The sequence below is a fragment of the Peromyscus maniculatus genome, chromosome 3, assembly GCF_049852395.1.
Source record: "Peromyscus maniculatus bairdii isolate BWxNUB_F1_BW_parent chromosome 3, HU_Pman_BW_mat_3.1, whole genome shotgun sequence".
In the NCBI taxonomy this organism is placed as follows: Eukaryota; Metazoa; Chordata; class Mammalia; order Rodentia; family Cricetidae; genus Peromyscus; species Peromyscus maniculatus.
Genome location: NC_134854.1, coordinates 13,369,940 through 13,385,297, shown reverse-complemented (window position 1 = coordinate 13,385,297; position 15,358 = coordinate 13,369,940). Strand labels below are relative to the sequence as shown.

At 38.4% G+C, this 15,358-nt stretch overlaps 1 protein-coding gene across 1 annotated transcript; it reads right to left on the bottom strand.

Annotated features, from left to right (window-relative positions):
• Nucleotides 1-289: 289 nt before the first annotated feature.
• Smim30 (small integral membrane protein 30) lies at nucleotides 290-2,346 on the bottom strand. Its single transcript, XM_042272810.2, has 3 exons — nucleotides 2,232-2,346; nucleotides 1,828-1,920; nucleotides 290-1,388 (listed from the first exon to the last, which is right to left on the bottom strand). Exon 3 carries the CDS (start codon nucleotides 1,357-1,359, stop codon nucleotides 1,180-1,182), a length of 180 nt encoding a protein of 59 aa, XP_042128744.1. The 5' UTR covers nucleotides 1,360-1,388; nucleotides 1,828-1,920; nucleotides 2,232-2,346; the 3' UTR covers nucleotides 290-1,179.
• Nucleotides 2,347-15,358: the final 13,012 nt, after the last annotated feature.

The window sequence follows — 15,358 nt, the reverse complement described above, 5'->3', positions numbered from 1 at the left end:
TATAGTCTAATTTACCGAGACTACTTCATTCCAGCCGAATCTTCTGACTCAAACAAAGGCCTGAAGACCGTGGCCAAGCAAGAGCTTCAGGCCCCACTCTCCCTTCTGCTCTACAATACAGAGAGAGACTTAGGAACCGAGATTCTGGTGGAACATAAGGATCTGAAGTTATTCTTGAGTTCTAACAGGTTTGAGTAGTTTTTCTTGAACTTATAGTAACATTCAAAATACAGATTTTAACCGAAAAGTTTGTCCAGGGCCCAACAATGTGCATTTAGAAGCTCTGTAGTCTGTTGGTTTGGGGACTCTTTATTTACTATGGCAAAGAAGGTGTGCCCATTTATTTAGCTGGTGTACAAATCAATGCGGCCAATACATTTCTTTCTGTACTTGTGGATTTTCTACCAGAGGCCTCTCCTATCCCAAAGATGCTCATTTCTCATCCACTGTGATCTGTTAAGGTAAGGTAACCAGGCTCTCTCTACTCATTTAAAAATAACTAGTCCACACATAGATACAAACAGACCAAAATAACCAGATTCACTTATGGCATAATGGACATGTATTTGATACAGTACTCCTCACAAAGGAGATGTTACTCAGTTAATATAAAGTTATTTTTTAACAAATCTTTTCTCCATTTTAGAATTAGACATGTTGAGTACATTTTAGTTCATCTTTTTCTCAGACATAAAAATTTCAGTTTTTGGCTATTTAATATCTAAGTACAATATCAACTAGGGAGATAGAACAACAACAAAAAATACAGAGAAAAAGATTCCCCCAGAATTCCAGAGGCAGTGATTAATACAGCAACAATGTTGATTTACTAGATTCTGAGCAAATCCTTCCTTCCTCCAATGTCGTGTGCTTTAACAATCTAGAAAGCATGGAATAATGCTTATGCAAATTTAAGCCCTCTTTGACCCCCTTCCTAAGCAGCAAATACAAACCATCGGCCATTTTCTTAGTGCTCTCTTTGTTGTAAAGACTCCCCACTCCCACCCGACCCCATCTACTCCCCTCTTAGGAAAAACAACCAAGTAAATGTGAAATCATCCTCTTAACTGTAACCCTCTTGCTGGGAACAGGAGAGATCAAACCTTGGGTTTGGCCTCAATAGCACAATGGTTTTCAGTCTGGCCAGGGTGAAGTCAAATTCAGAAGAGTCCTCCAGAGTCACATCTGTCCATTTCGCTTTCTGGCGTATATCCCCAAGCAAGCACAGATGCCTGTAATGCTGAGAACCACTCCCAGTAAGAGTGCAATCGCATCTCCAGCTTCTACAGCTTCAACAACAGGCAGAATCAACAGCAGTGAAGTGAGGACTAAGATCAACTGTGTTGACACCGAATTCATGATGTTGGGGTCTGGCGGGCCGAACTTCCCTAGAAATTAAACACAGAAACAAAAGAAACTGTCAAAAAGTTCTACTTTTTGAATGACAATATAAAATATACAGCAATCTTTGATGCTGGAGTTTGTGAATCACTTCAGAGTTTGTCATTTTACACATGACAAAACTAAGTTTTACTTAAAGACAGTCATTTTTAGGTTAATCTCAGGACAACACCCTAGTTCCGAAATTCCAGTAATTCCAACAGGATATGCACCGACCAAACGGAAACTGGATGGCTGTACATCATTAAGAAAAGGGAGAGAAAAAACACATGGCACTTGTAAATGTAAAATACCCTAACGAGTAAAAAAAAAAAAAAAAAAAAAAAAATCACATTTTTTAGTGTGTCTCCTATTTAGACAAATCTGATAAAAGTTACACAACACAACATGTAACTCTGTGAAGTTGCAAGGAATAATAAGACTTACCCAAACCAGAGTGTATGTAAAATTCTATCCAATGTGAAACGGTCCCTCTTTGGAGCTCCGGTTGCTGAGGCTAAGAGGTCAACCGTGACAACCCTATTAGGGCGGGGGATAAAATTTAAACATTATTTTAGAGAGGAAGCTAACGAGGAACGGGCGCAAGGGCAGAAACGGATACGGAGTACAGAAAACACGCCCAACAGTTCGTTCAAAAAGAGACTCCTAAATGTAAAGTTAGTTCTCACACAGAGAAAGCTAAACGAAACCGAGCCGAGAAGCAAATTCGTCCCAGTCTCTGACATACAGATCTGGAGAAGAACTGTTCACTCGCCCCGGGAGGGCTCAAATCTGCAGCGTTTTACCGGGTAAAAGACAGGGAAGCCCCGGGAGCGGAGTCTGCACCCTACCTGACCGGAAAGCAGCCATTACAGGAATGGCGAGCAGGGCGGCGTCGCTAGACTACATTTCCCACAATCCCCGCTGCCGCCTACTCCCGGCATGCATGGCTCTCTGATCCCTGGCTGAGGTACAGACACCCCAGCTCCCAGGAGGAAAAGCTGTCCGCTGTGCGGCTTTCCCACATTGCCCTTCTGTTTTACTGTTAACGAGAGGTTGGATGCTTGTCCAAGATAAGGTTTAGTGAATTCGTGATAAGTCTAATGAAACAGAAGCACGTGTTTTCTGCCCTTTACAGGATTCCTAGATGTGTAAATATGTCTTTTGGGCACTCTGAAATAAAGAGGTAGCTGAGTGTTGCCATCTGTTTGGGATGCTTTCAAACCAGGGAACTTCCAACATTTCTGCAGCAGAAAAATCCCTATCCTCATATTCCAAATGTGCCTGACGACATTTGCTATTTTTTTTTTTAAACCAATGGGGAAAATAAGCACATTTAATCAGAAACTTTGGAAAATATTGAATCATTTGTGGTGCAAAACAAGTTTAGCAAATATGGTTTCAGCCCTATAACCAGATCTTTTTCATGCCTCTCAGAATGCTCACCCTCAAAAGCCCCCCAATATTTTAAGATATCAAATTAGCACTCTAAACCATCACAGGAATTATTCATTTGCATCTGTAAGCATTACCTTTGAAAGATTCTTGAAGTCTATTATCTGTGATATCCTTACTAAATGTTTCTAGTCTTCTGGCCTGAACACTTTCATACTTATTGACAACTTGTCACCTTCTAATTTTGTCATTAACGATGCAGAGTTCACCTCTAAAGGTGATTGAACTTGCCGTGATAAAAACCACGCAGATACTGGGGATACATTCAGCTCAGTGTTGATAACCAAGCATGTATTCTTGTGTTATGAGATCCCCTTTCAAACACAGTTGTATCTTTCTTTAAAAGGCAGAGATTTATACTTGTGGTTCCTGATACACATCTGGCAGGTGCTTTAGTAACATTAGTTAATAACAATCATTTGGTTAAATAAATATGTCAAGGTTTTCCAGGAGACCCAGAAGTGGCAAGCACACTAAAAGCAAGGTGTCTGACAAGCTGACGGTGCTGTTTCTCTACAGTTGATTAACAAGTTCTTTCTAATTGTGTTTGTCTTATGCTGCATTTGGCTATGTATCTTTCTTATCAATTAGTTTTGGAATAGAACCTATTCCAAATATTGGCTTTCAAAATATCCTCCTATATGCCAATGTTTTATTTGGGAGATTTTATTTTTCTCTATGTGTTTATTTCAGCTACTGGAAGTCTGCTGGCTAAAGTTAGTGCTGGTACACACATTGTTCCTGAGTTTGTTATTCTTTCTTGGTTAAGTTCTAAGTTTGAAGAATCTGTGAATTAAGTGATTGTAGTCAGAATAATGATTTGGTCTGTCTGAAAGAATGGCACAGATTTGTCTAGGGATGTTTTAGGTTCAAATATGGTTTTAAAGTGAAGTTGCTTAATATTTGCTAATTAGTTCTCAACCTTGGCAGGAAATTTAAGGCAATTTTTAATGCATCACTTTCAGATTAGATGCAGCTTTAATTCTATTTTTTTTCTTCTTTCCACTCTAACTAGTGTATTTTTCTTTTAAGGGTAATTTACTCTTTTACTGAAATTTTCCAGTTCCATTGTATTAGACAAAAGCCCAAGTTACTTGCCAAGACCCAACATCAGCACTGCTCTTCCTGCCTCTGATGCCCGGCCACCACTCACACAGTCCTCTTTCCATTGCTCCTCCACTTAAGGTTTCGCTGCTTTATAAAGAAGCTGATTTCTTTTCCCCTATTGACATTTTGCTCTTTCTGTTTTCTCTGAAATAACACTTTCTGACAGATTTGTCTTCATAGGTATTCTTAACATCACTCAAAGCCCATAGCTTTGTTCAAGCTTCACTTCCATCTCTAACTACCTCACTGAAAATAAAACACAAAACCAAACAAAATCTCCCATTATATTATGCAGGTAAACAACTACACCCAAGTGAAAATTCCACAAAAAGTAGAAGTATTTTCATCTTGTTCATGATTAAGTTCTCAACAATTAGCAATCGTGTAGTAGACACTTAGTAGGTATTGTGACTAAATGAATAAGGATAGTATAATGTATAGTATAATGATAGTATAAGAACATGAAAAGTTCTTGAAGAACTTTTGATTCTGAATCTTTTGATTCAGAATACTATTGATATTTAGTCACCTTTTTGGATCTTACAAGAAAGAAGTTTGCTTTTGAACTAATCTATGAAGATACTTAGTCTGGTGTTATTTTGAATCTTCATTCAAAGTTAGTTATTTTATCTTTTCTATATAGCCTTATTAATAATAAGACTTCTGTGTGAGTATAAGATGCAGTAGAATCTAAAACAGGATCCTAAATATAATGTTCTATACTTACTTTCTCTGCCCAGATTCTTAAAATGTATTCATTGAGGCCACCTAGATCACTTCATTAAACATTTAGAATGACAGAATCCAAAATTCAGCCTTTTAGTTCAAGAAATCTAAGCTAATACCATTCCTGCTAAAATAAAGAACATTGGTAGCCAGTGATAGGGACAAAGAACACTGCATAAGCCACTTATCTCCGCAGTGGAAAGTAAATTTCCCAATCAGCCGTTACTAAGAAACAATATTAAAGAAGAAAGGAGAAGTGGTTTCTGCTTATTTTATAACCATTAGAAATGAGTCACTGATAGGCCCTGAAGGGAAGGAGCCTCTGGGATCCATCAGAGGAGGCAGAATGTGCCTACATGAGCATTTTGCAGTGAATCGTGGGCGTCAGGGAATTCATAAAACCCAGACTTCCTCATTAGCAGTTGAGCCAAACCAAGTGAGTGAAAACATGTTAGTGAAATTTCACAATTAAAAAGGACTAACCCAGAGGTAGTCAGTATTTCTCATCAATAATGGATATTTGTCACTGAGAACATTGTGTTGGGATAATTAATCATTAGAGTAACCAGGGATAAGTTACATTTTCTAAAGCTATGAAGTTGGTCAAAACAAAACAAAATGCAATGAACCAACTGCAGGACTTGCCGAGTCTCAATTCCTCTTGTGCTAGCAGTTTACAGAGGCACATGTAAGCTAAATAGTCATTTTGTATGTAGACTCAGCTATCATATAGAATGATGGAGGATGTGGTCCTGTCTCATCAATGAACTATGGTAATGTGGGAATTAAGTCTTCAACATGATGCAATCAACATTCACCTGGGAAGGGATGCCCAATGAGGAATCCTACAGATTAGGTTGTCTGTGAGCATATTCTTAACTGGGTTAGAGATGAGAATACTCATCTTATTGATAATGAGGATATAACCAATCTTCTCGGGAATGACAATGCAGATTAAAGGAAGTGGCATATAAAATGCCTTCATGTAGTCAGTGCTTAAGTATTACTATTAACAACAGGACAGAACTGTTTGAGGTTTGCTTAGTAGAATGGTTTTATATTATCTGAGATTTATCCATCTGCTTTTAGTTGCTATAATGAAGTATAGTGAAATTAGTTAGTACTGAAGTTAGTACTTAAGGCAGCTAACTTTATAAAGAGAAAATATTTATTTGTATCACAATTTTTTTAGGTTTAGGGACATAGAGCTGGAATCTCAGTTCTGATGAGGGCCCTCTGTCTTGGCTGTGTCATGTGATAGCAGAGGAGAACAACTGTGGATGAGCCGGTCCTGCTCAATGGGAAGTCGGAAAAAGAGACTGGAGTCCATATTCCCTTCATTGTGCTGCATAGTTTTATATCAGCATTATGCATAGTCAAGTGACCAGAGTAGAGAGAATGCCTCCATAAGACCTGGTTGTAGGCAAGTCCATAGGGCATTTTATTAACTAGTAACTGATGTGGGAGTCCATTGCGGGTGGTGCCATCCCTGGGTTTTATAAGAAAGCAGGCTGAGCAAGCTATGGGGAACAAACCAGTAAGCAGTACTCCTCCGTGGCCTCTGTTTCAGTTCCTGCCTCCAGGTTCCGGCCCTGTGTGAATTTTTGCCCTCACTGCTTTTGATGATGAACTATTATATAGAACTATTAGTGAAATAAACCCTTTCCTCCACGAGTTTCTTTTGGTTACGACATTTCATCAGAACAGTAATAACCCTTACTAAGACATCTTCCAAGGAGATATCCCCATTGACCCAAAAAAGGCCCAAAGGTTCCAGCATCCTCCAAGAGCACAACCTGGAATGAGCTCTTTATTTTCAATGATTTCTCCACAGGCATAAACTATATTTAAACTGTAGCATGTGGTAAGATTGTTTGACATTTATCCTTAACAAACTCTTAAGATGGTGACTAATATATACCAGAAACAATTTTCACACATTAACATATTAACCCCTTTACTCTTTTTTAGATAATCCAGTGAAGTAGATGCTATTAGCATGCTGTTTCAGATGAGAGAATTGAGTAATGCTAAGAAATTTTAAGGTCATACAATCTGTGAACAATAGTGATCAGATCTTTATGAATTCAGGAAACCTGACAAAAATATTTTTCTTTGGAGAGAGTGTCTCATGTAGCCACAGGCAACCAACTCTCTATGTAGCCGATGATGACCTTGAACTGCTCCTAATCCTCCTGTCTGCAACTCCAGATGGTTGGGATTACAGCTCTGCCACCCTGTCTGTTTTTCTCTGAGGTTTGGGTACTGGGAATTAAATCCCCAGCTTTGTGAATGATAGGTAAGTACTCAATCAACTGAGCTACATGAGCAGACCTATACATATTTTATTTTATTTATTTTTTTCCTTTTTAAAGTTGGAAATGTATATTTTTGTTTATATTTTGAGATGGTGTTTTGCTGTATATATCACTCTATATAAATAAAACACTGATGGCCAGTGACCAGGCAGGAAGTATAGGCGGGACAAGGAGAGAGGAGAATTGGGGAAACAGGAAGAAGGAGGGAGAGACACTGCAGCCACCTCCAGGACAAGCAACATGTAAAGATGCCGGTAAGCCACAAGTAACGTGACAAGGTATAGATTTATAGAAATGGGTTAATTTAAGATATAAGAACAATTAACAAGAAGCCTGCCACGGCCATACAGTTTATAAGTTATATAAGCATCTGAGTGATTATTTTATACATGGATTGTGGGACTGCGGGGCTTGGTGGAACCTGGAGAAAAGCCCTCCAGCAACAGTGTTTCTCTGTGTAATAGCCTTAGCTATCCTGGAACTCATTTTGTAGACAAGGCTGGCCTCAAACTCATAGAGATCCACCTGCCTCTGCCTCCCGAGTGCTGGGATTAAAGGCATTGCACCACTACTGCCTGGTAAGGAAATATATTTATTTTTTCATAGAACATACTCTAATCATGGTTTCCCCTCTCCCAACTCCCCCCAGATCCTCTCTACCTCCCCAGTCACACAAATCCACACAGTTTCTCTCTTCTCTTTCATTAGGAAACAAACATGCAGCAACAACAACAAAAATAAAAAATAAAAGAGAAAGAAACAAAGCAGAATTGGACAAAACAAACTTAATAGAAAAAAAGGACCAAAGATAAAACACAAAATGCATACAGATGCGGAGACACATTCATACATACAGAAATCCCATAAAAACAAAATTTTAAACCATGAGATATAAGCATGAGACCCATAAGGTAGAACAATGCCTAGATAATGCATTTTGAGTCAATAAAACCCTCTAAAAATACTATTGAGTTCATTTTGTGTTGGCCACATACTGCTAGGCATGGGGCCTGTCTGTAAGAATGATTTGTATACCCAGTAAGACCCTTGAAGAGAACTACTTTCTCCTTTGTGAGCAGCTGTCATTTGGAGATAGTGTCTGGGTTAAGGATGGGGGCTTGTGTTTACTTAGCAATGGGACCCCATCTGTCTTGGATCTATGTGGGCCCTGTGCATGCTGCTATAGTCCCTGTGAGTTCACATGTGTGTTGGCCCTGTTGTGTCCAGAAATCCTTATTTCCTTGGTGTCTTCCCTGTTTCCTTGGTGCTCTTACAATCTTTCCACCTCCTTTTCTGCAAAGTTTCCTGTGCTCAGATGGGAGGGATTTGATGGAAACATAAAATTTAGGTCTGAGTGTCCAAGGTTTCTTACTCTCTGAACATTGTCCAGTTACGGGTCTTTGTATTTGTTCCCATATGCTCCAAAAGGAAGCTTCTGTGATGATGGCTGGACAAGATGCTGATCTATGAGTATAGCAGAATGACATTAGGAGTTATTTTATTGCTTTCTTCCTTTAGAATAACAATAGCATTTGGTTTTCCACTAGGTTCCTGGCCTATGTATTTTCAGGTTCTTGGCCACAAAAGCGGTGTCAGGCATGGGTTACATTTCATGGAGTGGGCTTCAAATCTATTATCAGATACTAATTGTTTACTTTCCCAACCTGCCACTATCATGCCAGTGTATTACACAAGCAGGTTGCCATTGTAAACTGAAGAGTTTGTAGCTGGGTTGGTGTTAACCTTTCTCCTTTAGTAATATACTGATTGCCTTCCAATACCATGAACATTAGTCAGTGGTGAAATTCAACTTCTCTGTGTCCAATGAGTTACATAGGCTTCCTTCAGCAACAGGCTTTACAATCAGTTTGTGGAAAAGAAAATCACCACTAACCTCTACAATAGCCTGGGTTGTTTAAGGGTTAATGTGGTGCCCCTTTGGCCAAGAATTCAAATAGATATAAACCATCCTGGCACTGGAAGTTTCATTTGGTGGCAAGATATAGGGCTTTGTCTCCCTGTTATTTGATGATAAATTTAGATTTCATAGATTATTTCTAAATTTAGATTTTCTTTTTATGAGTGGCGAGTGAGTCAATGTTAGCATTCACCTAATTTATTTTGAGTAAAATTTAATAAATATATATAAATGCATTAGAAATTAAGTATGTCTAAATTGGACATAAATAAATACAATAAACATGGATTGTGAGGGGTTTCCAATTCTTAACTATCATAAAAATTGCCATGTTTATGTACTATACAGTTTTCACAAAGGCATAGAGACCCTGTGGAAAGCTTGGCTGGAGGACTGGACCTACAGCTAGTCTCTGCAAAAATAGGAGGCTGTGAGCAATTTAGTGCCTGCAGTTCATAAGGAAATATTAATTCTTCACTATAGACCAGGTGCTCATTATGATTAAGAGCTGGTAACCATGGAGACAGACAGCATGAAATTTATAAAATTAAAAACATACAAGATAGAGAATGCAAACAGCATAGAAGAGTGAATCATGACCAAATGGTCTTAGCTTGGTTTCCTGAACTCCGAAGGCCTGTGAAATTTCTGACTAGGGCCATTTTTTTGGGGAAATTACTCAGTTTTGAAACACCACTTTAGTTATTTTCTCTTTGGTTATCTCCTGTCACTCACCTGATAGGTTTTTCAACTGGAGTTCAGGTGATGAAATGCATTATGACAATGAGCTTGATGTTATATGTGCTAAGATCATGTTATATGAATTTAAAATGTTTATGAATAGCAACAACTATGATTAAAAACTTACTTTTTTGAAAAACAGTCTTACTCAAGGAACTTGTCAGATTTTCTGTTAGTAAATTTCTCTATTTTAAGGGTGAACTAGGTGATGTCTGTAAAAATGATGGCAGCTGACATGTTTGTGATTTGGACTCATTTGAATGCATTTTAAGCTCTCACTGCTCTGGAGAGTTAAAAGGAGTAGTTGCCTTCCATCTGGCAGTCTGCACAAGGCCCTGCCTTTGTGATCCTACCTGTGGACACTAGGGAGTGTAAAGAGAATGTGGTGTGCAAGGTAAGAACAGGGACAAGATCCTTTCATCTGTTCAGTAAGACCTTTGGTAGGATATTCTATCTACCTTTATTCACCAGGCATTAAATAAATTGATAGAGACAGCATGGGCCACAGGGAAGAATGACAGAGTCTATTCAAGGGATCCACAATTAGTGTGTTTTGCAATCATTTGCATCCTAGTTATAAGGGGAGCTCATTTTTTAAGATATAGAACTTTACAACAAATTCTCTAAGGTGTTTTTACATCCATATGATATTTGAAATTTGTCATGGGGGAAAACCAATTTACTCAGGGAGATTATTTAGGAAGTAGATATCTAGAAACAACTGAATAATGTTGATTAGCTTAACTAACCATACATTTTTGATAAGACCCTAGTAGACATTAACCACTTTTCTCCAAGGACCACTTTTTTAGTTGATGAAGTAGCAAATACAAGTGCTTCATCTTTATTTGTACAGGTATCAAATGGCATTTTCCTGGTTTCTTTTAATTCTTAGACTTCTTTCTGTAATTTTTGCTTTTTAGAAGTCTGAAGCCATTCTGATGCTTTCCATCATTAGAGACATAGCAAGAGCTGACTCTTCAGGGAAACTAAGACCTTAGCACTGAAATGGACTCTGAACAAATGGGCAACATCTTCTGCTGTCAGAAGTAACAGTGATTGCCTGGGTGTGGTGGTTCATGCCTATAATCTTAGCACTTAGGAGACTGAGATCAGTCTAGGTAACATAGCAAGACCTTGCCTCACAGAAACAAAAGATAAAAACAAAATAGCCATACTGTTTTAAATTTTGTATGGTTATTTCTTATAATAATCTCTTAACAGACTTAATATGGTATATTAACTACAACTCAGAGAGTTAATGGAGTGGTGTCATGTGGTGTCCAAATGGATAAATTTCTTGTGAGAGTATTAATCAAACACTGAATTTAGAAGGCCTTGGGCCTAGCTTCAGTAAACATTTCCCTCTCAGTAGGATTTTGGAAGGAGGTGGATAACCTGGAGTGTTGGCATTCTAAACTACTGGCTGAGGGCCCATCCATATGCTTTGAAACTGAGATCAGCAAGTAGCAAGATAGTTATCCTATTATGAAAATCAAGTAGCTCTAACAAGTGTTCTTGTCACACAGCTAGTGGCAGATAAAGTAGTGCTTGCATCCATACATGCTTACTAAATCGTTATTGACTATCTTTAACTTCTAAGGCATTAAAATTTTAGTTACTATAAGGCTCAATTTGAATTAACCTGTGTGGCTTAGCCTTAAAAGCAGTGAGTGTGACTCCTGGCTTTTGAAATCAATGTGTAATACTGAACAGGGAAAGGTGTTTGGATTATTTTTTCTAGATTGGACCATGCCTAACAGTATGGTGCCTTCATAGGTTCCCTATGTTAATACAAATATTAGCAACTAGACACTAACTGGGAATGTGATGAAACTCAAAGTCTTAGTACAGACATATTTGAAAAAATGACGAGAAAGAAAAGACTCAGTGAGGTCATCTGTGTCTCTACCTATAATGGTTCCAAAGGAGAAAACCTGGATTGGTCCTAGATAACTTTTACTCACTGGTAAAAATAACATGTGTTTTAATTCAACAAAAGGATAGATAATTCTAACAGTCTAATTGATTGCCATGGTGAGTCGCAGGGAACTGATCAATCAGAAGGTTGGATTGATGAAGCTATGTCTGAGATGTGAAAAGATTCAGACCTTAAAACAATACTTGAAATAGATATTCTTGCTGATTTCTCTGAACCAGATGTTCCCTGGTTGTCTTATCACTTCTTACCACCCATCCTCAAGTCCTGAGCTAGTTGTTGCATTACAGGGAATTGCTTTTTTTGGCATGGTGATATATGTTTATACTTCCAGAACTGGGGAGACTAAGGCAGGAAGAATTTTTTTCTCCAATTTTGAGGAACAACCCAAGACCTTGAACATGCTAAGTTTACCCTCACTATCCTCGTTAGCTATGCCACTGAACTACCCATAGCTTGATCTTTCTTTATTTCAAATTATGAAAAAAAACTGGATTTTTTTCTCTATCTTTGCAGAGAAATTTTTGTTAATATTTTTAGATATGTGAATATACATTGTTAATATCATTCATATTTTATCCACAGCCTATATGTTTGTTTCTTTCATAAACTAGCATGGAGACTAAGGTGAATAGATGAATATCCTGTGTGTTTCATTCAGACTGCTGAACACTTTATAATCTGAGGAACAAATCATAAGCTTGATTATGCTTTAGAATGTAGAAATCCTAAAAATTGATTTTGGAAAATATTTGTTTTATGTGTATGTTTGTATGTGCCTGGGTGTGTATATGTGTATCACTTGCTTATAGGAACCCTGAGAAGTCAGAAGAGGGTTTCTGATCTCTGCTGTGAGATGGTCTGTATGTCAAATGTGTTGCTCTGATTGGTCAATAAATAAAACACTGATTGGCCAGTAGCCAGAGAGGAGAAATGAGAGAACAGGAAGGCAAAGGGAAACTCTGCCAGCTGCCGCCATGACAAGCAGCATGTGAAGATGCCGATAAGCCACGAGCCCCATGGCAAGGTATAGATTTACAGAAATGGGTTAATTTAAGATATAAGAACAGTTAACAAGGAGCCTGCCATGGCTATATAATTTATAAGAAATATAAATCTCTGTGTGTTTACTTGGTTGGATCTGAGCAGCTGCAGGACTGGTGGGTGAGAGAGATTTGTCCTAACAGTGGGCCAGGCAGGACCAGGAAGAAAACTTAGGTATGTATCAGCTAAGAGAGGAAAGGCTTCAGTCAGGGGGGTAAATCTACTTAAAATGTTACTACCAAAACAATAGGCAAAGCAAACACACAACCACAAAAAGACAAAACAAAAACAAAACAAAACAAAAAAAAAACTAGGATCATTTTACACTCCCTGGATTGAGAAGTACATGGGATCAGTGACTTATTCCATGGCAACCTTTCATTAACTTTCAGAGGAGCTTTAAAGAGATTAAGAACATGAAACACAGATACTATTGTAGTCATCATTTTTCTTTTGATCAGAAAGGCCATACTAGATCTTTACAAGTCAAACAAAATACATTTCCTATATCTCTGAGTCATGATGATCTATTGTAGACAAATTGCTTTTATTATCCTTTTGCTTTTATGTTCTTTCAAATAGAATTTAACCTAGAAATTCTAATTACTCCTCTTATTGGTGATTAAAATCATCTAACTTTTTTTTTGCTAAGTACTCAAAGTTGATAAAGATAAATTGTATAAATTAAATAAAACTTAATTCTAATGTATTATTTCCTAATGTTTCTTACAGTTACATTTAAATTACAGTTTCTTTAACTGAAGCCAGTTAGAGATGGATTATGCTGTGTCATCCTCACTAAATAGTTTGATATCTTTATGGGAGACTGAAAGCTATACCAAGATTAGTACAGGGGAAGTCAGCAAAGCTACTACAATAATTCTCACATTTATTGAGTTGGGCTTTAGATTAGAAATAAAACTCGGAGATAAAGAGTTTTGTAAAAAGGTGGGTTTTTTTCCCTTTCCTTTTCTTTTTTTCTTTTTGTGAAGAGCCCTCTATTATTGATATTCAAGGAAATGAGCAAAGGTACCTCAGCTAGAAGGAAAAGATGATTCACAATGCAGCTGTGGTGGTTTGAATAAGAATGGCCCCCCTACTCTCACATAGTTGAATGCTTAGTCAAGAGAGAGTGGCACTATTTGAGAAGGATTGGGAGGTGTGGCATTGTTGGAGGAAGTCTGTCACCAGAGGGGTGCAGGGTGAGGTGAGGGGGGTCTCTGTGACCAGAGCAGCCAGCAGAGTGATGATTCATGAAAGGCAAACAGACAGTTCTGTTCAACATGACTAAGTAGTAGCTGGTGCTAATTTAAACTTCGGGAATCTGACTCCAAGTAGTTTGATTTAGGCATATGTAAGCACATCACAATTTAGTGAAAACTTTTCTGGTGATAATTTACTCAATCTTGTGTGCACAATAAAGCACAAAGTAAGCTACATAAAGATTGGAAGTGACCATATTGAAACTCTGTAAAGTACATGTGACACCTTCCCTAAAGATGGGTTCTATACATGTGATGCCTTCAATAGTTAGATTCTATAGATTGAGAGAAACAAGCCTATGATCAGGATCTAGGGGAAGATCTAGTGTACTCTTGGCTACACAAATAGCGTACAGATCACATCTGCTCCCAGGCTTCTGGGTGGATTACACGTTATACATCCCTTCTTTGAAGGAACACCCCTACATGTTTGTGAGTACAAAGAACTCTATGCCTTGTACAGAGGTCGGCTTAGAGGTTTCAAAAGGATCAAACCAGGCTCAGTGTTTCTGCCTCTTGCCTATGGATCAAGATGTAGCTCTCAGCTTCTTCTCTAGCACCAGGCTTGACTGCCTGTTGCCATGCTTCTCACCATGATGATAATGGACTCACCTCTGGAACTGTAAATAAGTCCTCAATTACATGCTTTCTTTTATTAGAATTATCTTGGCCATGATGTCTCTTCACAGCAATAAAGCAGTGACTAAGACAGAAGTTGGTACCAGGAATGGGGTACCAGCAGTGTATTGATGTGACAGACCTGGCCATGTTGCTATTTGGTGGAATGTAGACTGTGCACTAGAAAAGCAGTTTAATGCTCTGAGTGGAGCTTAATGAGCCATTCTAGTAGGAGCAAGGACAGTGGTGCTGAAGGCAATGTGGACAAGGGGAAAGGCAGCATAAGTTTCAGGGGTAGGAATAATAGTAAGTAACCTAGAAACTGTTCTTGAGTAATTTTGGCAAAGATTGTGGCTTCTTTTTGTCCTTGTCCTGAAAATCTGCCTGAGGCTAAATTGAAGAGTTTTTGATGAACAACATTATTGGGGAAATTATAAAGGCCACTCCACGTAGTTAAAAGGAAGATTTATTTAGTGGGTGACTTACAAATGAAGGAATAGATAGGTTTTGGGGGTCTGGGGAAGGTGTATCGCAGTCCAGCGGTGTTCTCTGGAGCTCTGCTCAGTCAACCTCCACCGTCTAGGGTCCAAGAACAGAGAGAGCGCTCGCCCATCCAGGTCTCAGGTCTCCAGACGTCTCCCTTGGCCCCGCCTCATAGGCGTGACAGTTGCCAGAGTCTCAATGGGGGTTGGAACTTCCAGATCAAAGCTGGAATGGCTACCCACTACATCTCCCCCTTTTTGTCTAAATAAGAAGGTTCTAAACTAAAATAAAACTATATACAAAGGAATGGTTATCAAATATTGTCCAGGAATAATGAGGGATAATGACCTAGATAAGATGGAACTAC